We start from the raw sequence: 22439 nt of genomic DNA, 5'->3' as shown, positions 1-22439 counted from the left end.
TCATCATCACTATCATCATCATCACCATCATCATCACTATCACAATCATCATCATCATCATCATCACCATCATCACTATCACAATCATCATCATCATCATCATCATCATCATCATCACTATCATCATCATCACCATCATCATCGCCTGTTGAAGTGATTTAGTTTTACGGGTTAGAACAACGAGAACCAGTCGGTTCTCATCGGGTCTCAAAGAGTTAAACTTCAGAGAACCATCAACACTCGACTCTTTAAATCGTGTCGTTAATTAACAAAAACTAAACCCTGTAAAAACAGAGAAACAAAGAGCTGATTGGATAAAAAGAGCCAATCCAGAAGCATCTTTATTATTATTGACCAAACCGTCTTTATTCTCCATCCTGATGTTAGTCTCACTTCATCTCAGTCAGGAACACTGAGCTCTGAGTGAAAAGAACAAACTGCAGATGTTCTCTTTAACGTTGACCCAGAACAGTGTTCTGTCTGAACATCAGGCAAAGAGGAGGAGGAAGATGGAGGTCATGACCTCATCCTGTCAGTGTAAAGGAGGTTTGCTGCTGATGAAGATGCATCTGTCCACAGAACAGTTTGATCTCAGTCTGACGGAACAGAACGTTCTGTGACAAGGTTCCACCCTGCAGAACTGAGCGAGGAGAACCTGGAACCTGCTGCAGAAAGACGAAAGCAGCCAGAGGAACTGAAACAAACCTGCAGGACTTTTATTGCCCACTGCAGGAGGCAAAAGGGCGATAATGTAATTTATTGCCAAGGTTTGTGTTTGTTTGTCTGTTAGCAAAATATCTCATAAACTACAGGATGGATTATAATAAAACTCTCAGTCAGTAATTATTTGATGTACATCAACGACTGATTAACAATGGCCGCCACAGCTAAAACAGAAAAGGCTGTAAATTTGTTGTGATAGTAGCTGTGAGTCATCCCCAACACACACATCAACCGCTAACAGATCTTTTATTCTCCTGCATCAGACAGTCTGAAACTCTGGCATGAAGGGCGGCGGGTGATATGCATTCCATCATTTCAGAGGTTTGTGAGCTGCAGTCGAACTGATCCTGCTTGTTGTTTCTGATCTCTCAGGCCGAGCGGCTGCAGTTTGTGGTGAAGCTGTGAGTTCGAGCCGTTTCTCTGCGAGCGAGGCCTCGGTGCTGTTTGTTTCAGCTCTCACGTTAAAGCCGCAGCGCTCACCATGCAGAGCTCACGCCTCCCAGAATAAAAGGTGTGATCACACCTCGACCAGCGCTTCCTGCTGTGGTTCTCCAGCTGCACTTTGACCCACTGCTGCAGCCTCAACGCTCTCAGCTTCTCAGTGTTGGTACCGCTGCAGAAAGACGCTGGAGCGTAGAGTTATTGGTTTATTTTGTGCATGTATCCGACACACAGCTGCATCGGGCCGCTCACGTCTCTGCCGCTCTTTTCAAATCCAACAATGGGTCCAGTTTCAGAACCGTCTGTCTCCAGCCTGCAGACGGTTCTTTGATCATCACTCTGATGCATCTTGTTGCCCACAGGATGTTTTCAATGAGACACTTATAAATAAAAGTTTTAACATGAATTTGGTTCTTTTTCCTGATTGAACAACACGATTAATTCAAGGACTGTTGGAAAATCCAAAACTTTTTTTACAGTTTCTGTTTATTCAGTTCATAATATTTCACCCTGAATATTCAAAATCTTGCAGGTTCTGCTCACCTTTGTCCACAGAGCCCTGGACCTGCTCGTTCTGGACCGGACTTCCTGACCGTCCTGCTGGATCATCTGCCTGGACCTGGACCTGGTCCTGAGGAGGACGAGGATCGCTGTGGTCTTCATCAGAAACATCAGCTTCAAAGTCTGAATTTAACAGCAGATCTGACTCGTCCTGATCCTGTGTGAGAGCGTCGGGATTCAGGTCTGGTCTTGGGTCTGGATCCTCCTGTGTGACCTCAGCTGAGGGGGGCTGGTTCTGTGGGACACCCTCAGGATTCAGGTCTGGATCATCCAGCTGGGAAACTCCATCCATGGTCGATCAGCTCCGAGAGGAGAAGGTTCTCCTCTGTTCTCTGACAGGAACGTCCTGAGAGCAGAAATCTGAGCGTCTGGAGGATTAATTACAACAAACCTTCAAATTTCACTCAACTGTGTTTGTCTAAGACTGAAACTAAAGGTTCTGCAAAGACAGAGTCAGAACTGAAGCCGAGACCAGGATCTGCCAAAACTGCAGGTGTGCTGATTACAAACTCAGTCCAGGTGTGAAACAGAAACAGGAAGTAGTCTTAACCAATGGCGCAAGAGATAAAGTCTTACAAAGTAAAACACAAAGTTAGTCTGCAGAAGGAAGGTGAGTTCATTTCTAAAAACCAAAACAATCAGATGCTCAGTTTGGTTCGTCTGAACTCAACTTTACTGTTTTCCTGGTTTTGTTTTTCCAATCAACTCTTTCTGAATATTTCGTGATATTTTAACTGTTCATTTATTAAAACCTTCAGCTCATTCAGGAAATGGCTGCTGTGACTTTTAGTTTTTGTAAACAAACAGGAAGTCCTAACAAACAGGGTGTAAACAAACAGGGTGTAAACAAACAGGAAGTCCTAACAAACAGGGCATAAACAAACAGGAAGTCCCGACTCGCAGCAGCTTCAGCTGCAGAAGTGAAGCCGCTCTCTGTTCTGTGAAGAACCTTCCAGCAGAGAAACCCCAGGGGGGGTAATTAATCTGAGCTCAGATAACAAGAACTGTGTTTCATACTTGAATAATAACGATTAAAAAGAGTGTTTTCCACTTAATTAAACACACTGTCTTTAAGTAACGTCGGGACGTTTGCCCCGCGGGCTGCTGAGAGAAAACAAACCGATGCTCCTTTCATGTGAAAATCCTCTCAGAAGAGTCCGAACCTCAGAGGAGACGGAGGCAGCTCAATATTCAACTTTGTTCCTGCAAATTGTGAACAGAAACTTAAGATGTGATAAAACTGCAGGAGTCATTTCAGGCCTGCTGTGGTCTCAGCTCGGCGCCGATAAAAGAGTCATCAGAGGCTTTCCGAGCCGCTGCGTCTCCTCTCTGTGTTTAATATCAGCAGAAGGAGAAGGAGAGGAGGTGCGTTCACCTCCGCCGCTGAGGGCTCTAATGAAAGGTGCTTAAAAAGCGTGAAAATGGCATCACTAATCTGCCGGAGCCATCTGCAGAGCAGCTCGCATCATTTCACTGAGCTCAGCCGCGCTTCATTAGGCCAAATCAATATTCACTGAGAGGAGGAGGAGGAGGAGGAGGAGCAGGAGGAGGAGCAGGAGGAGGAGGAGGAGGAGGAGGAGGAGGAGGAGGAGCAGCTCCGTTCATTTCACTGAGCTCAGCCGCGCTTCATTAGGCCAAATCAATATTCACTGAGAGGAGGAGGAGGAGGAGAAGGAGGAGCAGGAGGAGGAGGAGGAGGAGCAAGAGGAGGAGGAGGAGGAGGAGGAGGGCAGCCTTCTTGGTCAAACCTTAAAGATATAACGTTATGCTGATATGTTAGGAGTTAAAATCTTAAATTATAAAATTATAAAAGTTATAGCAAGCTTTATAATGGCTAATGTGGATTAACTATAATACAGAAAATAATAAATCAGATCAAAATGTTAAGAAAGGAGAAAAGTTCAACCAGATGAAAGCTGACAGCTGACAGGTGAGAGGTAATCCTTCTCAGGTGGACTCATCAGTTTGTCTGCTGGTGTCGGACCGGGTCGAGAGTTTGATAAATCTGATGCGTTTCTGGTTGGTGTTGGAGTCCAGAGCGTCTCACAGCTCCTCCTGTCCCCTCTGTCCTCCGAGTGGACATTAGGGGACAGTTCAGAGTTAGGAGACGAGGAGGACGACACACTTCCTGTTTCCGTCCCCTCAGAGAGCTCAGAGACGAACAGAATCCCTCTAAAAACACAAACTGGTCCGGTTTCTGGGCTCAGACTCAGAACCTGAGCTGCTCGGCTCGCTTCTCTTACCTGCAGATGAGACCCGCCTGTCAGAGAGAAGCCCACCTGTCGGACGGACCCTGAACACAACCTGCACTCTGACTTTTCCTGCTGAGACAAAAAGCTTCAGCTAATTATAGATTTAAATCAGATTAACCCTCAGAGTTAACAGCCTAACTGAGCGGCAGGAAAAAACTAACGCCTGATTTTTACTCAGATAAATTCTTTTTAATACTCAGAGTTTTTATTGAGCTGATTGTTGCAGATCAGTGATTATAAAACAATAAATCTATGAATCATTTTAAACACTAACAGGATCAAACTCGTAACATAAATCCTTGATTTTTAAAAATGAATTATTCTGAATGAACTGGATCCAAACTAACAAACTGTCACCATTTCTACAGGAAACTGTTTTGTCCGGACAGTGAACGCAGCATTTTGATCCTGAGAACGTTCTGGTTTTTTTATCCAGTGATGATTTGACTTTCTGGTTTTATTTATTTATTTTTCTTTCTTGTGAGTAACTCCTGAGCTGTGGAACAATAAAAATGATTGTTGTGAATAAATCCTCCTCAGAGCTCATAAACTACAGAGCTGCTCGGACCTCAGGATCGCTAGACTCTTCACAGCACTCTGTTTTCCCACGCTCCTGAACTCATCATCTTTTTAACCCTTACTGCTCTGGGCCAATCAGACGGTCTCCTCATCATCATCATCATCATCATCCTGCTCTTCCTCAGTCAGCCTGCACGCGCACACACACGCGCACACGCACTGCTCTGCCTCTGGACTTCAGAGTTAATCTCTAAAACCCAAAAACCTCAAATGTTCCGAACCCGAAAAGTTCTGTTCTGTTCTTTCTCCTCTCTGCTGAAGTATCTGTCAGGTTTCACAAATGTTGGTTTTTTTCTTCCAAATATCTTCAGTTTGTCACCAGGGACAAGAAATTACCTTTAAATTAAATTAAATTAAATTAAATTAAATTAAATTAAATTAAATTAAATTAAATTAAATTAAATTAAATTAAATTAAATTCATCTCTTTCTGACACCTGGATGTAAAACTCCTCCTGACTTCATTTCAAACAGAAAGTTATCAAATTAAAACAAGTTTAACTAAATGAAACCAGATTCAACAGGAAAAATATTTTAAAACTTGACTAATTTAGGACGGGTGGACCTCCTGCTCCAGAACCGGTCCGGTTCTCGTGAGTCTCAGGGAGGAGCAGAAAGTCTGAGACCTGAGTCTGAGAAGGAGGAAGAGGAGGAGGAGGAGGAGCTCAGCTTCTCCTCCTCCCCGGCTCCTCAGTGTGTCCGGAGGTTCTGCAGCAGCCGGAGAGCAGAACCCGCCTCAGCAGCACCGACTGGACCCGCGCGCACCTGAGATGCCCGTCCTCCTCGCGCCGCCTCAGGTGTGAAGAAGTTCGGTTCCGCTCATGGCCTTCCCTCAGGGCTTCCTCTTCCAGCCGCCCGTGCCTCTGGCTCTGCCCTTCGGTTCCGGACTCATCCTGGGACCCAGGACGGAGGAGTTCGGCCGCTCCGGGTCCGGGTCCGGGTCTGGCTCCGGGTCCGGGTCCGCCTTCGCTCCGTACTCCGCACCGGCGGCTTCTCACCTGCAGTTCTGCGCGGAGCCTCGGGCCGCCGGAACCATCAGCTCCTATGTGGTGAGTGCCGAACCGAACCGAACCGAACCGGACCGGACCTGGCTTCTAGTTCGGGTTCCGGTTCTGGTTCTGGTTGGGATTTTGATGCTTTATGCCTAAAAAATGCATGAAAATAAAAACTAATTTGTGGATCAAACTAACAGAAAGAAAAAATTATTGTTTCTGTTTTTTTTTCTGATAAATTAAATAAATTGTTGAAAATCCTTTAAGCTGCTTAAAAACTTTTTATTTTCTTATCATCTTTATTTAATTTGGACTCTGTAATTTTACCTCAGAGAACAGAGCACATTTCCTCTTTTATTTCTTAGAATAATTTTTTTATTTCTTCTTAAAGATGAGTTTGGATTTAAAGAGGAGCTCCGCTCATAGTCTGAACATCTGTCCAGATGTTTTCCGGACATTCTGTCTGTCTTTAATTCCACCTTTCCTCAGATCCTCAGACCTTAATGAGATGAATTCTTGTTGCAGAGTCCGACCTACGACCCGTCCTCGGGCATCTCCGGGTCCCTGGACTACCACCCCTTTGGGCCCCTGGGACCCTACGCGTACGGAGACCCCACCTACAGGAAGAACGCCACGCGGGACGCCACGGCCACGCTGAAGGCCTGGCTCAACGAGCACAGGAAGAACCCGTACCCCACCAAGGGGGAGAAGATCATGCTGGCCATCATCACCAAGATGACGCTGACGCAGGTCTCCACCTGGTTCGCCAACGCTCGGCGCCGGCTGAAGAAGGAGAACAAGATGACCTGGACCCCCCGCAACCGGAGCGAGGACGAGGAGGAGGAGGACAACATCGACTTGGAGCGCAACGAGGAAGACGAGGAGCTCATCAAGCTGAACGACGAAGAGATGGAGCTGAGGAGCGAGACGGGTGAGTGTTCTGAAGACTCGACCAGCTGATAAATCCAATAACTGATCGGGTCGCTTTTAAGACACCTGGGGGACGAAAGAGGACACGACAGCTTCTGTTGGACTCAAAGTCTTTCCACAGGACAGAGACGGAGCATGATGTGTTCAAGGACCAGAGATGGATGGAACAGTTCTCCAAAATCACTCATCCTGATTTCTCCTCAAACACTCGTCCTGATTTCTCCTCAAACACTCGTCCTGATTTCTCCTCAAACACTCGTCCTGATTTCTCCACAAACACTCGTCCTGATTTTATTTAAACTCGTCTCGTCTTTCGTGATGATTGTTTTGGACCTGACTGAGTCAAACTGTTCTGATGTCCCTCCTGTCCATCAGAGACAGATAAATGTCCACGAGGAGTTTGATTCAGTTTTTATAAAAAATTCGGACCCTTAAACAGAAAAGCAGACGTGATCTTCAGTTTGATTTTTCGGACCTGGAAGCTGAAGGTTTCGTGAACGTCTCTGGTTTGAATTAATGAAAGATTTCTGCTGGTTTCTGTGTTTGATTCGGTTCTGACCCGGTTCTGTTTTCTCCTCTCCACAGCCTCCTGTCGGTTGATTTTCCGGGACGATCTCGGTTCTGACCCGGGCCCCACAGAGCCCCCCTCAGGGGACCGGAGACCACCCCACGTTCTGGGCCCTGTCTCTGGGACCGGTCCTCAAAGCGGGCCCCTGGAGGCCCTCAGAGTCTCCGGGTCGGAGTCCACCTTGTTGTCGAGCTCCAAGGAGCGGCTGGACTCCTGTGGCGTCACCCAGGGGCCAAACCCGGCCCCCAAACCCAAACTGTGGTCCCTGGCTGAGATCGCCACGTCTGCAGACCGATACACAGGAAGCAGTGACTCGTCACAGAACAGGGGGCGGAGCTTGCTGCCCCACGGCCCCGCCCTGCCACGGCACCTGTACTACCCCTCCCCCTTCATGGCCGGGTACTCGAGCTTCGGGCCCCTGGGGGCCCTGCATGGAGGATTACAGCAGAAGATGCTGCAGCGGGCCGAGGCGACGGCCCGGGACTGCCGGCCGCGCAGCCAGAACCACATGGAGCTGCACGAACTGAAGAGAGGCATGACCAAGGTGTGACCCGGTCGGACCGGGCCGGACCGGGCTGGACCGGGCTGGACCGGACCGGCTGCTGGAGGGCCGCCTGAGAGGAACCTGCAGCCGTCAGACTTTGGGTCACAAACTGGTTCACAGCTTTTTCTGCTGAGGAGATTTAATCTTTGATGTTTCATTAAAATCTAATTTTAGTAAAAATAAGAAGTGAGGCTGAGTTTGTTGTTCGGAGGAACATGAAGTCTGCTCAGCTTCACGACGGCAAGTAAATCCGAAAAGGTTTTATCTTCAAAGGACAAAAACAGAGCAGGAGTTTTTATTTGTTTATTTATTTATTTACAGCTTTGAGATTAAAGTTGAGAATAAAGATATAAAATTAGATTTCCTTCTAAATTCCCATCAGATTAGGCTGATAATAATAATAATAATAATAATAATAATAATAATAATAATAATAATAATAATAATAATAATTATTATTATTATTATTATTATTATTATTATTATTATTATTATTATTATTATGTCTCTGAGTCAGAGGGAGGTTCTGGTTCTGGGATTTCTGGAATCAAAGCTTCGGTCCGGTTCTGATCCAAAGTTTCTTTATCATCCTGAGCCGCAGGACGGTCTGACATTAAAAGTTTTTTTTTTTTTTTTTAGGTGACTAAATTTTATTTTTCTTTCTCAGCTCAGACTCCGTTTACGCTCTGAACTCACGTGCAAATCTCTCCCTCCCGTTCCTCCGGGATTTTTTGACCCGGTCCACCACCTTCTTCATCTTAATTTAAGGAAACTCCTCCGATGAGAAGCCCAGGAATTAAAACTGATATGATGACTTTAATCTGAACGTGTGGAAGTTTAAAACAAAAAGATGTTTGTTTGTTTGTTTCAGGACCACTTTCCTCCTGAGGGTCATTTTATTTGTTTCAGGTTTCAAAATTAAAGTCCAAATATTAGAATAAAGTCCAAATTCTCCTTCAGGAAAACAGGAATATTGAGAATAAAATCAGAATAATAAAATAAACTGCTACAGAAGTAAACCCAGCAAATAAATCATCGAGTTAAACTCAACATTTTACAAGATTAATTTAATATTTATTGATCTGTTTTAGGGAATAATATTATTTTATTTATGCTGAACTGAAGGACAGTAAATGACTGAATGAAGTCAAACTGATTCATGTTTTCATAAACATTTGAATCTGTGAATTTAAGATGAAAATATTGATTTTTATCAATAAGATGCTTTTTTTTTCCTTGTTGACCTTTGACCTCTTCGGGTGACATTAAGTCATTTTTCTTTCCTTTTTTAAACCTTTTCTGATAAATAAAGTCAGATAAAAAACATTTGGCTCGTTGATGGTTTGGGTTTTTGTTCCTGTTTTAATCTCAAAATAAATTTATTTTCTCCACTTTGACTTTAATCCCTGAAACAACAACAACAAACATTCCTGGTTTTTCTTCCTCTGACTGAAACATTATATGACGGCTTAAATGTTTTTAAATAAATGTTTTAGTTTTACTGTAATAATGTGAGCGAGCAGCTGAATGAAGACTTCTTTCATTTATTCATCATTTTTACTCTTTCATCCACTTTATAATAATCATTTTATCAACTGAAACAGTTTTTATGTTTAATAATAAAGCTGGATGTAAAATAATTTGTTTTCAAATGTTTTTTCTTTTTAATGTTTTTCGAAAAGTCCAAAAAAACTGAAGAGATTGAAGCTGCAGAAACCAGTTTTTCAGTTTGATTTAGTTTTAAAACTTTAAACTTCAACAGAACAAAGACAAACAGCTGAGTTTACAGAGAAGTTCAAGTTTGGCTTCAGAAAATTATTTTTACAGAAAATACAGAAAAAAACAGAAAGAATTGGTATATAATAAAAATCACCACAAAACATCTTAAAACACAACCCAAATAAAACTAAAACTGTCTCATTAAAACTCCAACAAAATCCTTGTTACAAATCTGTCAGTTTATCTTTTTATTTCCTTTCTGCTGGAGCTCAAACAGAAAAAATCTCTCTATTAAATATCGTTTCTTTTTCATTAATTTCAGGGAAAAACAGAATTGTGTCACATTTCTGAGTAAAAACATAAAAAGGAAAAATTAAAAAATACATTTTTCTTTAAATAAAAGCCATAAAACCACAACCCTCTCCTGTTTGTTTCAGCTTACCTGGCAGCAGACCGGAAACAGATTCACCTGAGCTCTGAGGTGTGGGCTTTGAGCGCCCCCTGCTGGCCAACATCAGAAACACACCTGTCACCTGTTCAGGTGTTTTTCCTCTAACAGTCAGAGACAAACACCACAAGTCTGTGCTTTCAATAAATCTCATCAAAAAGAGTTTTATTCTTTATCTTGAAATATGTCATATTATAAAATAACATTTATTTATTTTGTCAAATTATAAAACAGTTTTTTTTATTGCATCGCGTCTGTCTTTTTATTCAGTCAACAGACGCGATGCAATAAATAAAAACTGTTTTATAATATGACATATTTCAAGGTAATTACTAGAGTTCATGATGACATTATTCCATATTTTATTCTATTTATTTTTTTACTTTTTATCCAGAATCATACAACCCTAACTTTTTCTTTCTTGTATTATTTTTACTAAATAAATTCAATTTTTCTTTTTTCACAAAATAAAATTTTTTTTATTGGAATGTTTCCCAGAACAAACTACACGTTTATCATGAGAAAATTTAACTAATTAGTAGCAACCATTTATATAAATACAAATGTAAATAATAATTAAAAAATGGATCCCTTCACTAATTCCAGGTGTTTTTTGTCATTTAATGAATCAAACGTGACTAATTTTCACTCAGAACAAAGATTTACATTAAAATCAGATATTTGATCGTTATTTTCTCTAAAATTCATATTTTCTTTTTTAAACAAACTCTTGATTTTCTGTCAGAATAAAATCAAGTTTTTATGTTTTTTTTACTCATATTTCAGACACACTGGTCAAACAAAACAAAACAAAACAAAAAACAAAAACAAAAACAAAACAAAAAACGGTGAAATGAATCTTCCTGCTGCTCTGACGTCACGTGGGGTCCGAGGTGATCAGCCATTGGCTCAGCGCCAGCCGGTCACTTGGCACTTTAATATGACGTCATCGCCAGGCGCCGGAGTTGGTCTGTTTACGTTTGTGGAGCTGAGATGGAGGCTGATGTGGACCCGGCTCTGGCCGTCCTTTGCTCGGTTCTGAGTCCGAACGTCCCCCCGCCTCTGGGCCGGCAGATGTTGGACCTGCAGGCGGTTCTGCTGAACCGGAACCGGGCCCGGGAGCTGCTGGAGCGGGACCGGCGGCGGCGGCAGTACCTTCGCCGGAGGAGAGCCTTCCTGCTGTCCTCCATCACCGCCATCCTGAGCCTCGTCACCACCACCCAGAGACCCGTGTGGGTCCGGAACCGGTCGCAGAACTTCTGGGGGATGACCGAGCAGTTCGACGACGACGAGTGGAAGGCGCAGTTCCGCGTGTCTCGAGCCACGTTCGACTACGTGTTGAAGCTGATCGGGCTGCGGATCAAGCGTCGCCGGAGGAACTACCTGGTCCCGATCGAGCCGCGGTGCCGGCTGGCCATGACCCTGTGGTGGTTCGCCCGGTCCGAGGAGTACCGCAGCATCGCCAACCTGTTCGGGGTGGGGATCGCCACCGTGTGCACCATCGTGCGCCAGGTGATCTCGGCCATCGTGGACCGTCTGTACCGCCGCTTCGTGTCGCTGCCGAGCGGGCAGCGGCTGGACGACACCATCCGGGCCTTCCGGGACCGCTGCTACCCGCAGTGTGCCGGGGCCATCGGGGGGACCCACATCCCCATTTCGGCCCCGAGGGACAACCCGGAGCACTACATGAACAGGAGGGGCTGGTACTCCGTGATCCTGCAGGCGGTGGTGGACCACAACCACTGGTGAGCTCCTGATCCGGACCCAGAACTCAGAAATCTTATCTCCTGGGAAGATCTGATTTAAACTCTGGTTCATCCTCTGAGTTTAGGAGCCTTCTTCTGTCTGAATGAGGTCAGAAGTAAAAAGAGAAGAAATATTTAATATTTCAGCATCTGAAGAGTTTTATTATTTTCACTAGAAACTGAGGATCTGATGGCTTCAGGTTTTTTCTTTGACTTTATTCTCAGAATGTTTCTTGACAGCAAAGCGGTGATTTCCTGATTGTTTCAGTTTCACAGATGTGTATGCCGGCTGGCCTGGAAGCTCCAGCAGCGCCGCGGTTCTGTCCAGCTCGGACCTGTTCCTGAAGGCCGAGGACCGCCCAGATAGTTACCTGTTTCCCAAAGAGGTGAGTGAGCGCGACCTGTCACACTGACCTCTGACCTTTGACCTTAACTCTGAATCATTCAGAAAGAAAATGTCTCCTGAGCTCAAAGGATGAACCAGAGTTGTGTCGAACATAACAAACAACTGAACGTTTTTTATTGAATCTTTATTCTCGTCACAGAAACACAATCTGTTCTGTTTCTCTGGAATTAAAACTGGAGTTTAAGTTCAAAGGTGACTTTTTAAAATCGATCTTTATATGTATTTCAGGATGGTGTGCTTTGTATTTAAAAATAAATCTGAACAAACTGAAGTCAAAAAGTATTAAAGTTAGAAGTATTAAAAGTCAGAGAATTATTCCCAATCAAGCCAAACATTTTGTTATATAAATAGTTAAACAACAGTGTGACTCAGCAGTCAGACATTCGAGCTCCTGATGGACACGTCGTGTGTCTGTATGACAGGATTAACGCTCAGCCGTTTCCTGCAGAAGTCGCTGCTGTCCAACGGCGTGGAGATCCCCATCCATCTGATCTGCGACGCCTCGCTCCCTCTGAGGCCGTGGCTGATGAAGGGCTACGGCGAGGTGCACCAGCTGTCCCCGGAGCAGCGCCGCTTCACCTTCACCCTGGCCTCGGCGCACTCCGTGGTCGACACAGCCTTCGTGCGGCTGAAGGGCCGATGGAGATGTCTGCTGAAGAAGAGCGACATGAACGTGTCCATGATGCCGCGGGTGGTGGCCGCCTGCTGTGTCCTGCACAACATCTGCGAGCGGCGAGGAGACGCCTTCCTGCCCGAGTGGAGCGTGGAGATGGCGCCGCACGGAATGTACCTGATCCAGCCGGCGGTGGAGCCGTATGAAGGACACGTGTACGAGATGGCGGAGGTGATCAGAGACACCATCGCCTACAACCTGCTGACCATCCTGCAGAACTGACCTCCCCCTGCAGGACACAGAAACTTTACTTTTATATTTTTTATTTCAGTTTCCAGAGGTTTACTCGTTGAAGCCATGATGTTTTTACCTGTTGTGTTTGTTTGTCTGTCTGTTAGCAAAATATCCCACAAACCACTGCACAGATTTGAATGAAACTCAGAAAGTAGCAGCTTTTGTCCTTTATTATGTTTCCATGTTTTTTTATGCTTCCTGTTTGTTTTTGTGTCTCCTTGTGCTAAGTCATGTAATATTCAGTGTTCACTCTACATTTTCACAGAAAATGCGTATTTTTGTGGTTTTGTTTGCTTTCGTATTGTATCAATACTGAACCTTTTTATGCTGTTAGAAGCTCCTGTTGTTGGTCTAAATAATCAGGATCGGTACATTCCAGTAATAAAAGTTTTTTAATTTAATTCATAAATAAATAAACTTTATTTCCTCTGACTGGGCCACAGACTGCTGAAAGCATCTTGAAATGAAATCTGAAACTAGTTTTTCTCAGCAGGTTTTAGTTCTTTAAATCAATCTTGGTGCCTCTTTGAATCACTTCATATTTTTTATAAATTCTGATTAAAACTAAACTCCTGAGCTCCTCAGGTGATGCAAAGGTGTCTTGAAATCAGTGTTTATTCTTCTTTTATCAAATAAATTGCCTTTTGGGGGCTTTACCATGTTCAGAAATTGCTTTAAAAGTAAAAACGATTCAGTAAAAACCACCAACATTAATACAGATTTAGATTTAGTGTTTCTCGATTATTAAAACAGTTTTCAGAAACCTTCAAGTCTCAGTGTTTCGCTTTTCTCAAAAATCATATTCGTGATTTTTAAAAATGTAAACAGGAGGCCTGAGAAGCCCCGCCCACCACCTTCCGGCCTGAACCGGAAGTTCAAGAACAAAACGATTCCTCCGTGATGCTTTTCTCTGTCTCCAAACAGCAGATGCACAGATTCGGTTCGTATTTATATTTTTATATCAGCTGTGGTGTTGTTAGGTACGGTTTATCGCCATGTTTACTTTGCTGCTGGAGGATTTAGCTTCTTTAGAATAAACTAACGATAATCATCTGTAGCTTAGCCTAGCTTAGCCTAGCCTAGCTTAGCTTAGCCAACTGATGGTGAAGGACTGGCGCACAGCCTGAGAACAGCAGGCGTTAATATCCAGGCTGGGTTCTGTTTCTGATGGACTCTATGATGCAGCATAAAGACGGTACATGCTGGGAGCTCTGCCCAGATGGTTTTCTGTCCAGCTTCCACCACCTTCAGACCTTCAGCTGGTGAACCAAAGAGCTGGAAGAAAGTTTACTAAAACACTTAAAAACCACCAACAACAAGGAGTGAAATATGCTCAAAGTCTGGCAGCTAAAATAAGTTCAGTCTGGACTCAAAAAAGCTCTTTGATTAAACAAGATGTGAGGAATAAACACATTATATTCTCTTTAGTGTTTATTATTGGTCTTAATTTTGCTTTGTCTCTAAGCTGATAAAAACTTTATTTGTTCTACCATGGAACCATCTGATGGCTTCTTTTGTTTTGCCTTCTTCTGGGAGCCGCTCAGATGTCAGTCTTATAAAGCTGTAGTTTCAGGAGGTTTCTGACACAGCATCTTGTTGTTTTAACAGTTTGGCAGTGAAATCTTTTAAAATAACAAGTGATACCTGACTGTTGGTTGGAGTGGAACCCAGTTTCAGTCCTCTGTATGTCCTGTACAGCAGCAGCTCTAACAATACACTGATGTATGTGTGAATATAAAGTTGTCCACATTGTGTCTGTTTCAGAGTTCCCTGCAGATGTTCAGGAGATGGTGCTGGTCTCAGAAGATGCTCCTGAAGAACAGAGACTTTGTGTGGACCAGCAGGACCCAGAACCCCTCCTCATAAAGAAGGAGGAGGAGGAAGAGGAGACTGATGCCACCGGGTTTCACTTCATTGTAGTTCCTCTGAAGACTGAGGATGATGAAGAGAGACCTCTGTTCTCACAGCTTCATCAGCACCAAACAGAAGACGATCTTCCAAGCAGCAGCTCAGCTGATCAGATGGAAGCAGCAGCTGATGGAGAGGACTGTGGAGGAGCAGGAACTACCAGGAGGTCAGATCTAAATCCTCCTGAAGATAATTCCAACTCTTCAGAGACTGAAGTCAGTGAGGATGATGTAAACAATCCTGACTCACACAGAACAATCCAAAACGGACTGAAATGGTTTAGTTGTGATGACTGTGGTAAAAGATTTATCAGGAAAGGAGATCTAAACTCACACATGAGGGTCCACACAGGCGAGAAACCGTTTGAATGTGACTTTTGTGGACGCAGATTTACCCACAAATCAACTTTAAATCGACACATGAGAGTCCACACAGGGGAGAAACCCTTTGACTGTGATCTTTGTGGACACAAATTTAACCTGAAGTCAGATTTAAACCGACACATGAGAGTCCACACAGGACAGAAACCATTTGTGTGTGATTTTTGTGAACACAGCTTTAGCCTAAAGGCAAATTTAATTTCTCACATGAGAATCCACACGGGACAGAAACCGTTTGTTTGTGATATTTGTGGACACAGATTTAGCCACAAGTCGGATTTAAACCAACATATGAGAGTCCACACAGGACAGAAGCCTTTTGTGTGTGACATTTGTGAGCACAGATTTAACCACAAATCGACTTTAAACTCACACATGAGAGTCCACACAGGACAGAAGCCGTTTGTTTGTGACGTTTGTCAACAAAGATTTAGCCTAAAGGCGAATTTAGACAGACACATGGGGATCCACACGGGACAGAAGCTGTTTGTCTGTGATGTTTGTGAACACAGATTCAGTAGAAAGTCAACTTTAATCAGACACATGAGAGTCCACACAGGACAGAAGCCGTTTGCATGTGACCTCTGTGGACACAGGTTTAGCATAAAGTCAAATTTAAACTCACACATGAGAGTCCACACAGGAGACAAACCTTTTGTTTGTGACGTTTGTGAGCACAGGTTTAACCGAAAGGCCTATTTAATCAAACACATGAAAGTCCACACAGAAAACAAAGCACTTATTTATGACAACACTCAAGAGACTGGAGACTCTACTCAGGAGTGAAAACAGCTGTGCTGTGAATATTAGGAGAGTTCACAGGATTTGTTACGTAACGTCTGTGGATGTGCAATGAGCTTATTTATAAAATATATATGTGGATATATGTGTTTTCTTTGTGTGGATTTTGTTCTTAAAAACTTTTCTCCGATTACATTTCAGATTCTTTTAGTTATCCAGTCTGCAGTTTCAGGTTGGTTTAAATGGTCATAAACAAACATATATTTAGATTGCATTTTAATACATGGATCAGCTCAAAAGGAAAACATTTTAAATGTTTTTTTCAAAGTTTAGATAGTTTAAGGCCTCAAAACGTATTATTTGTGTTTTCTAATTGTTTACATGTTGTGCTGTGCATCATGTTTATTTACACATTGGATAAAAGTTACAATAATAAGTAGGTTTAGGATCTTTTTATGCTGGAATAATTCAGAATGAGGCGTGAAAAACCACTTTTGGAAGTGAAACAGAAAGAGCTAAAGGCTTAGCACTGAATGCATATCATCCAGAGTTTACGACTAAAGTCATCTAAGGAGAATAAATTAGAGGTAAAGCTGTTTTGGTCGATCCTCAATAAAGTTAAACATAATCTCTGTCATGATGTGGGGTGAAGGAAGTGAACCCAGAGCGCAGACTCGTGATGAAAAAGGAAAACTAATTTATTAAAATAAAAGAATCAAATCAAAGGTTGACGTGGCAGCAAACTAAACATAACAAAATCCAGGAACAAGACACCAGCAAACATGAGACAACACGGGAGGACAACCGGACAGATCATGGAACGAGAACGTGACAATGAACCAGCTGTGGGTGAAGGAAATGACCAGGTTTTAAACACAGGAGGTAATTAGGAAAAGTGCACTAAAACACTAAATACAAAAAGAAACATACAAAACCGAATCCTAACAATCTCAAGTAATTTTTAAAGATCTAACACGATTTAATAGTACTCAAAGTATGTGTTGGGGATGACTCTAAGCTACTACTACATGAAGTTTTAGCACAAGATCTGTAAAATAGACTGAGTTATACACATTTTTTGTTTACTATCATCAGTTAGCTATGGCGGACATCTTTTATTAGGTTGACTCCAAAAGTTAGTCGGTTGTAGACATAAATCTTGTTATTACTTTCTGAGAGTTTCATTAAAATCCGTCCAGTGGTTCATGAGATATTTAGCTAAAAGTCAAACTAACACAAAGGTAGCGGTGTTCTCCTCCGGTCCAGCAGGGGGCGGTGTTCTCCTCCGGTCCAGCAGGGGGCGGTGTGCAGCAGCAGCTGGACGTTTATCTGCGGTCTCTCGTGAGATGTTTTCCCGGTCAGGTGTTTCTGTCTGCGGTGTTTTTATCAGGAGTTTTCAACAGACTCGGTTCGGACCGTTAAACCGTGTCACCGGACCGGTTCGTTGCTGCCGGTTAGCCGTTTGCCTCCGCTCGCTTCCGGCTCCTCTCCCCGCAGACTTCCGGTCCGCTCGGCGGTTCTCCAGAATCGGACGGATGCCCAGAAAGGAGAAGGCGGTCAGTCCAGACTTGTTTCTGTCTCTGACTCTTTTTAATTTGAAGGATTTTAATTATATAAACATGTTTTAAACACATTTATCTACAGAGGATGTTATTTTGAAAAACAGCAACTTCCGTTAGTGCTTCTTTCTGCGCATTCTTTCTTACACATATTAGTAAACCTACAAGTTAATCTGAGTTAAAAGGATTAAAAAATACATTTACAGGCCTTTTTATCCCCACTCCTCCACGGAAAGGTTAATGATTTCTGTTTTAAATTAAACCAGGAAGCAGAAAACTAAAAGTTTCTGTTTTTATTAAATCTTTTTTATAAATAACACGAACACGAATATCCAAACCAGAGTGAGTTTGATTTAATAATCATTCAAACTTTATAGACATTTTTTATTCATTCCCATATCCCAGAATGAAAATAAAGAAGTAAACAATAACAACATAATAGAAATTCATTAAATTTAATTTACTGTTTCTAAAAAAACTGTAACAGAACCATCCAGTTCCTGCAGAATAATTAATAAAAAAATCCAATATATTCAAATAAATAAACAGCTTATGTCATCTTAGTTTTTATTCTTTACTGTCAACATAATATTATATTATATATGTTTGAATATATAATATATATTATAATAACATTACTGGAAGACTTTGTGTTGTTTCTCAGCTTCGACGAGCTGAACACATCAAAACGTTAGCTAAAAGCTAAAAGTAGCAAAACAGAAGCTTTAAAAAATTACAATTAGCTGAAGAACAAGTATGCAAAAAGAACAGTCATTGAATAAAATCAGAGTGTTTCTGTAGGAAGATATTTGTAAATAAAGTTATAAAAAAGTCGGAGCAGCTGAATGAGCCGAATGTTTTGATTTATGAACGGCTAAAACGGCAGAAAGTAGTCAGTTAAACGCAGCAGACTCAGGTGCTCTTCAGAAGAATAAAACACCTGTTTGTTTGTTTGTTTGTTTTCTCTGCAGCAGCTCAGACAGCAGACATATCTCAGTTAAACATCATCAGGTTCCCTCTGTGTTAAACAGGTGAAGGGCCAGGCGGCGGCGGCGGGCGGAGCAGCTCAGACGCCCGGTTCTGGTCCAGTGACCCGGGATAAAAGCGGAGCAGTGACCATAACGGTGCACGCCAAGCCCGGCTCCAAGCTCAGCAGCGTCACAGGTGGTCTCCACGCCGAGGGAACGCCGGTCCTGTTGGACTGAAGCTCACGCTCTGTTCTGCTGCTCCTGCAGGTGTCTCTGCGGAGAAGGTGGACGTCTCCATCGCAGCGCCACCTACAGACGGAGAGGCAAACGCCGAGCTCGTCCGCTACCTGGCAGGAGTCCTGGACCTGAAGAAGAGCCACCTTTCACTCGATAAGGTTCCTGAATGTTTCTGAAAGCAGACAGTTCTGAATCAGATGAGACAAACTGACCACCTTACTGATGACATGAAGGTCCGACTGGACGGGCCGGATCAGAACTGTCTGGTCCAAAGAATGTTTGTGTCAGTGTAAGGTTCTGTGTTTGGATCGGTAACATCCTGTTGTTTCAGGGCTCCAGGTCCAGAGACAAACTCATCAGAGTGGACTCGTCTCTGAGTCCAGAGGAGGTTCTGAGGAGGCTCCGGGAGGCTGCGGGCTGAGGGGGGAGGAGGAGGAGGAGGAGGAGGACCAGGAGCAGGAGGAGGAGGAGGAGCAGGAGGAGGAGGAGGAGAAGGAGGAGCAGGAGGAGGAGGACCAGGAGCAGGAGGAGGAGGACGCAGGCGATGAAGACCAGTCCAGGTTCTTGTTAAACTCAGATAACTTTCATGTTTTCCTCTCCTGAGGATTAGTGTCGTCTTCAGTTTTTATCTGGGTCTGTTACCGTGGTAACTGATGCTGGATGGAACTTTACAGACAGGTTACTGCCATCAAACTTAAAACGATCTTATTTTTTCCTAAAAATGTATAACTTCTCAGTTTAAACATTTGATTTGTCATTTTGATCTGTTGTGAATAAAATATGGGTTCATGGGATCTGCAGATGAATTCATTCTGGTTTTATTTCCATTTTACTCAACGGTCCCAGAACTCGTCCTCAGGATCCTCCAGGAGGAGCTGGAGGCCGTCTCTGGGTTTCCCAGCTGGACCTGATTCCTCCACAGAGCGTAGAAATGGTCACATCTCTTTTACTTTATCTGTTAGCTGACAAACTAAACTCCTCGGCCACAGAAACGCGGAGCGGAGGAGGATTTAAGCTCCTGAATCAACGTGTCGAGGCTTAACGTGTCAGGCTGAGACTGATCCAGGATCAGTCTGATTTAGCCTCTTATATAACCTCGTCACAAACTTTGTGTCATGAGCGCCTCTCATCCTTATCTGTTCAGACGTTCTTGTCTGTTTTGATCCTGCAGCTCAGCTCCGCGCCTCTTTGAAGCTTCCTGGTTTAATCGAGGCTCATTAAGGCTTTCCTGATTCTGAGGATGATGATGGACGTTAATCAGCTTCTTGTTTCTGCAGGAAGGACCTGATGTGGAGGGGGCGCGGCTTTGTATCACACTTCCAGCTGATTCATCCAAACGTTCGGCTCGTTTGGGACGTGGCTTCTGTGACTTTTGGTATATGTTGCTTTTATTCTATTTAAAGTGTAAAACTTAATTTCACTCCTTTGGTTTTATTAAAATAATTTAACTTTAAGTGTATGAATCTTTGAGGTTTTGTGTTGCGGACAGTTGTGGAACGTTATTTTCAGGGTCGAAACTTCTGATTCCTTAGTCTTGGTATCAAACTGGAATCCTGAGAAGGATTTTTGTTTAATGACTTTTTTTTTTTCCTGATCTTCAGATTTCTGCCGGTTTGGGTTTGATGGCAGAACTTGTCTCTTCGGTCTGAAGCAGCAATTAAAAGATAAACTGAGGTTTTTATCTGTTATTATGGGATGGATCTGGAACTGAGGAGACGATGATGAAGATGAAGATACTCTGAAAACTGAAGGATGAACGAATGTTTCTGTTCAGCTCAGTTTCAAGATGAAAAACTTTCCATTCATGAACAATAAAACCAAGAAGAACCTTCATGTCTTCATCTGCCCGGGTCTCGCTGCTCTGACGGTTCTGGGTCCTCATCTTCAGATTTCTGTTTATCAAACTGATCCGTTCCATCTTGGGTCCAGAGGTGACGGAGTTGTAGTCGTTTAAAAATAACATTTTTTATGATCTCACCTGATCTGAGCCAGAAACATTATTGCCCTTCTGATGAGAAGAAGTTTCATATTTGTAGCTGAAGGCTCCTGGATAACTTTGTTTTAAAGTTTGTCCTGAAACCGAACGAGCGAGGAAGTGATGTCATCGTCTGACTGACATGTTTGTTTGTTTGTTTACGGCGTGAGGAGCGAGGATTTTCAGCCGGAGCTCCTCGGAGTGTCAGAGAGGTTTAAGCTGCGATCAGCCGAAGGTCGCTGACAGTAATTCCTCCATCTTGGATCATAAACCGAAGCTCTTCTTCTTCACGTCTTTAAAGATTCACAGCGACGCTCTGAAACAGAAATATGTCGGAATAAACCACAATCTGTAAGCTAGATCAGGGAGTGAAACACTTTCTGAACATCATTAAAGTATAAAAACCAGAACCTCCTCCAGCAGCAGAACTCTGTGGGTTCCTGGTTGTGGAGGAGTTGTGGCCCACTCTTCTTCCCAGCGTTGCTTCAGCTGTCTGAGGTTCTGGTTCTGGTTCTGGACCGTTCTGCTGTGTTTGGGATCATTGTCCTGTTTGTCACATCTGACTCCAGAATCAGCCCAAACCATCAGCCCTCCACCACTGTGCTGACAGCTGCAGTGCATTCTGGGTAAACATCTGTCCTCTGGTCTGGTTCTGCTCCAGAAGTCTGAGCTGCCATGTTGTTTTCAGAGAGAAGAGGCTTTAACCTTTGACCTTTGACCTGCTAACTGAGGCCTATAGAGTCTGAGATGGAGCTCACTGCACGGTCTGACCTTCAGGGTGAAGATCAGCAGCTGTCTGAAATGTTTCCTCTTCTCTCTGTAGAACGATGGAATACATATGACCTTTGACCTTTCCCAGGTTATTCTCTGAGGTCTTTCCACCTTGGAGTTGTGTTCGCACACACCTGGAGCTCCAGGTAGCAGAACCTGCTGAGGATCAGCCAATCAGCAGCTCCTGATCCTGAGGAGCAGATCTTTAGATTTAACTTTTAGTTTCTGTTTGATAAATAATATCAAAGTGGAAAACGACCGAACCGCTCACAGATTAAAGAGTTGATCTGTGACGGCTTCCGGTACCAAGATGGCGACCTGAGCAGTCGCTTGTTGCGAGAGCTCCGTAAATTACCGCAAATTTCTCCTTATTAAAGTAGGTTATTCCACCCAAGAAGTTCCAATGGGTGCTAACAAGTTAATGAAGCCTCCCAAACTGCAGCTGGGACCACCAAAGACGAAGACGAAAACGACATCACAGGTGAAAGATTCTGAACACGATTACGCGATGGAAGTTTCAATGCAGAATAAACGTGAACGTGATAGCTCAGCACCGTCTACTCCGGTGAAGGCACAGACTGAAAAAAGACTGAGGCCAGTTGAGGAAGAAGCGGCTGCACAGGTAACCAATAATGCCATTCTTGAAGCTATCATGAGTTTGGAGAAGAGGGTGGAGACACAGTTGGAAGACATTAAAGAACAAACAAGACAGAGCAGCGCCATGATCACGAGTTTGGCAAAGGCAGTGCAGTATAATGCTGAGGAAATGAGAGAATGCAAGCTGAAGATTTCAAAGGTGGAAAATGTGAATAAACAACTACTCAAAGAGAATGACGAGCTAAAAGAAAAGATAAGAGAGCAAGCTCGGTACAGAATGAGGTGGTGTCTTCGGGTAAAAGGTATGAAAGAGAAGAAAGATGAAAACATCAGAGAAAACATTGTGAAAGTCCTAAAGAAGATTGTCCCTGAGTTGGAGTCGAAGCTGGAGGACGCTGTGGATGTTGTCCACAGGATGGGGAGAAAGGAAAACGACAGAACCAGGAACGTAATTATCCTATTTGCACAAAGACGGATAAAAGAAGAAGT

At 43.4% G+C, this 22439-nt stretch overlaps 6 protein-coding genes across 10 annotated transcripts in view; 5 read left to right on the top strand and 1 right to left on the bottom strand.

Moving 5' to 3' along the window:
* LOC108250118 (NOTCH regulated ankyrin repeat protein) overlaps positions 1–2222 on the bottom strand; it is a 22372-nt gene extending 20150 nt beyond the window's left edge. For 2 of the 3 annotated variants that reach the window (XM_025002444.2, XM_025002445.2), the window contains exon 1: positions 1708–2222. In XM_025002444.2, the coding sequence (XP_024858212.1) occupies positions 1708–2017 (310 nt within the window). In that variant the 5' untranslated portion in view covers positions 2018–2222. The remainder of the gene's footprint in view (positions 1–1707) is intronic. The other variant, XM_017439844.3, reaches the window with a different exon arrangement.
* A 2913-nt stretch (positions 2223–5135) lies between these two features.
* Positions 5136–7975, top strand: LOC108250121 (iroquois-class homeodomain protein IRX-5-like). The gene is made up of 3 exons (XM_017439851.3): positions 5136–5604; positions 6073–6478; positions 7063–7975. Exons 1-3 carry the CDS (start codon positions 5377–5379, stop codon positions 7593–7595), a joined length of 1167 nt encoding a protein of 388 aa, XP_017295340.1. The 5' UTR covers positions 5136–5376; the 3' UTR covers positions 7596–7975.
* Positions 7976–10619: 2644 nt separating this feature from the next.
* LOC108250120 (protein ANTAGONIST OF LIKE HETEROCHROMATIN PROTEIN 1) lies at positions 10620–13246 on the top strand. Its single transcript, XM_017439850.3, has 3 exons — positions 10620–11501; positions 11770–11887; positions 12356–13246. Exons 1-3 carry the CDS (start codon positions 10750–10752, stop codon positions 12800–12802), a joined length of 1317 nt encoding a protein of 438 aa, XP_017295339.1. The 5' UTR covers positions 10620–10749; the 3' UTR covers positions 12803–13246.
* Positions 13247–13652: 406 nt separating this feature from the next.
* Positions 13653–15988, top strand: LOC108250119 (gastrula zinc finger protein XlCGF57.1-like). Its single transcript, XM_017439849.3, has 2 exons — positions 13653–13754; positions 14579–15988. The coding sequence occupies exons 1-2, from the start codon at positions 13715–13717 to the stop codon at positions 15886–15888; spliced, it is 1350 nt and encodes a 449-aa protein (XP_017295338.1). The 5' UTR covers positions 13653–13714; the 3' UTR covers positions 15889–15988.
* Positions 15989–17171: 1183 nt separating this feature from the next.
* Positions 17172–21060, top strand: lg11h15orf40 (linkage group 11 C15orf40 homolog). Of its 3 annotated transcripts, XR_005233680.1 has the most exons (6): positions 17172–17399; positions 18434–18566; positions 18638–18765; positions 18939–19167; positions 19885–19982; positions 20209–21060. XR_005233680.1 is itself a non-coding variant. In XM_017439858.3 (4 exons), exons 1-4 carry the CDS (start codon positions 17190–17192, stop codon positions 19026–19028), a joined length of 561 nt encoding a protein of 186 aa, XP_017295347.2. In that variant the 5' UTR covers positions 17172–17189; the 3' UTR covers positions 19029–19407. The 3 variants fall into 3 exon arrangements, 1 of the variants encoding a protein (XP_017295347.2); XR_005233681.1 differs by lacking the exon at positions 20209–21060 and having other exon boundaries at positions 19885–20066; XM_017439858.3 differs by lacking the exons at positions 19885–19982; positions 20209–21060 and having other exon boundaries at positions 18939–19407.
* Positions 21061–22005: 945 nt separating this feature from the next.
* Positions 22006–22439, top strand: part of cart2 (cocaine- and amphetamine-regulated transcript 2) — a 19960-nt gene continuing 19526 nt past the window's right edge. Inside the window, exon 1 of the mRNA XM_037978290.1 lies at positions 22006–22220. Within this exon, the coding sequence (XP_037834218.1) occupies positions 22006–22220 (215 nt within the window). The remainder of the gene's footprint in view (positions 22221–22439) is intronic.

The sequence above is a fragment of the Kryptolebias marmoratus genome, linkage group LG11, assembly GCF_001649575.2.
Source record: "Kryptolebias marmoratus isolate JLee-2015 linkage group LG11, ASM164957v2, whole genome shotgun sequence".
Lineage (NCBI taxonomy): Eukaryota > Metazoa > Chordata > Actinopteri > Cyprinodontiformes > Rivulidae > Kryptolebias > Kryptolebias marmoratus.
This window is presented reverse-complemented; position numbering and strand designations above follow the sequence as displayed.

Bases quoted from the DNA above. Each gene is read 5' to 3' on its own strand.
- LOC108250121 (XM_017439851.3), top strand. From the start codon at position 5,377: ATGGCCTTCCCTCAGGGCTTCCTCTTCCAGCCGCCCGTGCCTCTGGCT. The intron at 5,605-6,072 runs GTGAGTGCCGAA...TTCTTGTTGCAG, and splicing joins GAACCATCAGCTCCTATGTG to AGTCCGACCTACGACCCGTC. The intron at 6,479-7,062 runs GTGAGTGTTCTG...TCCTCTCCACAG, and splicing joins GGAGCTGAGGAGCGAGACGG to CCTCCTGTCGGTTGATTTTC.
- LOC108250120 (XM_017439850.3), top strand. From the start codon at position 10,750: ATGGAGGCTGATGTGGACCCGGCTCTGGCCGTCCTTTGCTCGGTTCTG. The intron at 11,502-11,769 runs GTGAGCTCCTGA...TGATTGTTTCAG, and splicing joins GTGGTGGACCACAACCACTG to TTTCACAGATGTGTATGCCG. The intron at 11,888-12,355 runs GTGAGTGAGCGC...CGTTTCCTGCAG, and splicing joins GTTACCTGTTTCCCAAAGAG to AAGTCGCTGCTGTCCAACGG.
- LOC108250119 (XM_017439849.3), top strand. From the start codon at position 13,715: ATGCTTTTCTCTGTCTCCAAACAGCAGATGCACAGATTCG. The intron at 13,755-14,578 runs GTTCGTATTTAT...TGTCTGTTTCAG, and splicing joins ACAGCAGATGCACAGATTCG to AGTTCCCTGCAGATGTTCAG.
- lg11h15orf40 (XM_017439858.3), top strand. From the start codon at position 17,190: ATGTTTTCCCGGTCAGGTGTTTCTGTCTGCGGTGTTTTTATCAGGAGT. The intron at 18,567-18,637 runs GTGGTCTCCACG...CTGCTCCTGCAG, and splicing joins CAAGCTCAGCAGCGTCACAG to GTGTCTCTGCGGAGAAGGTG. The intron at 18,766-18,938 runs GTTCCTGAATGT...CTGTTGTTTCAG, and splicing joins GCCACCTTTCACTCGATAAG to GGCTCCAGGTCCAGAGACAA.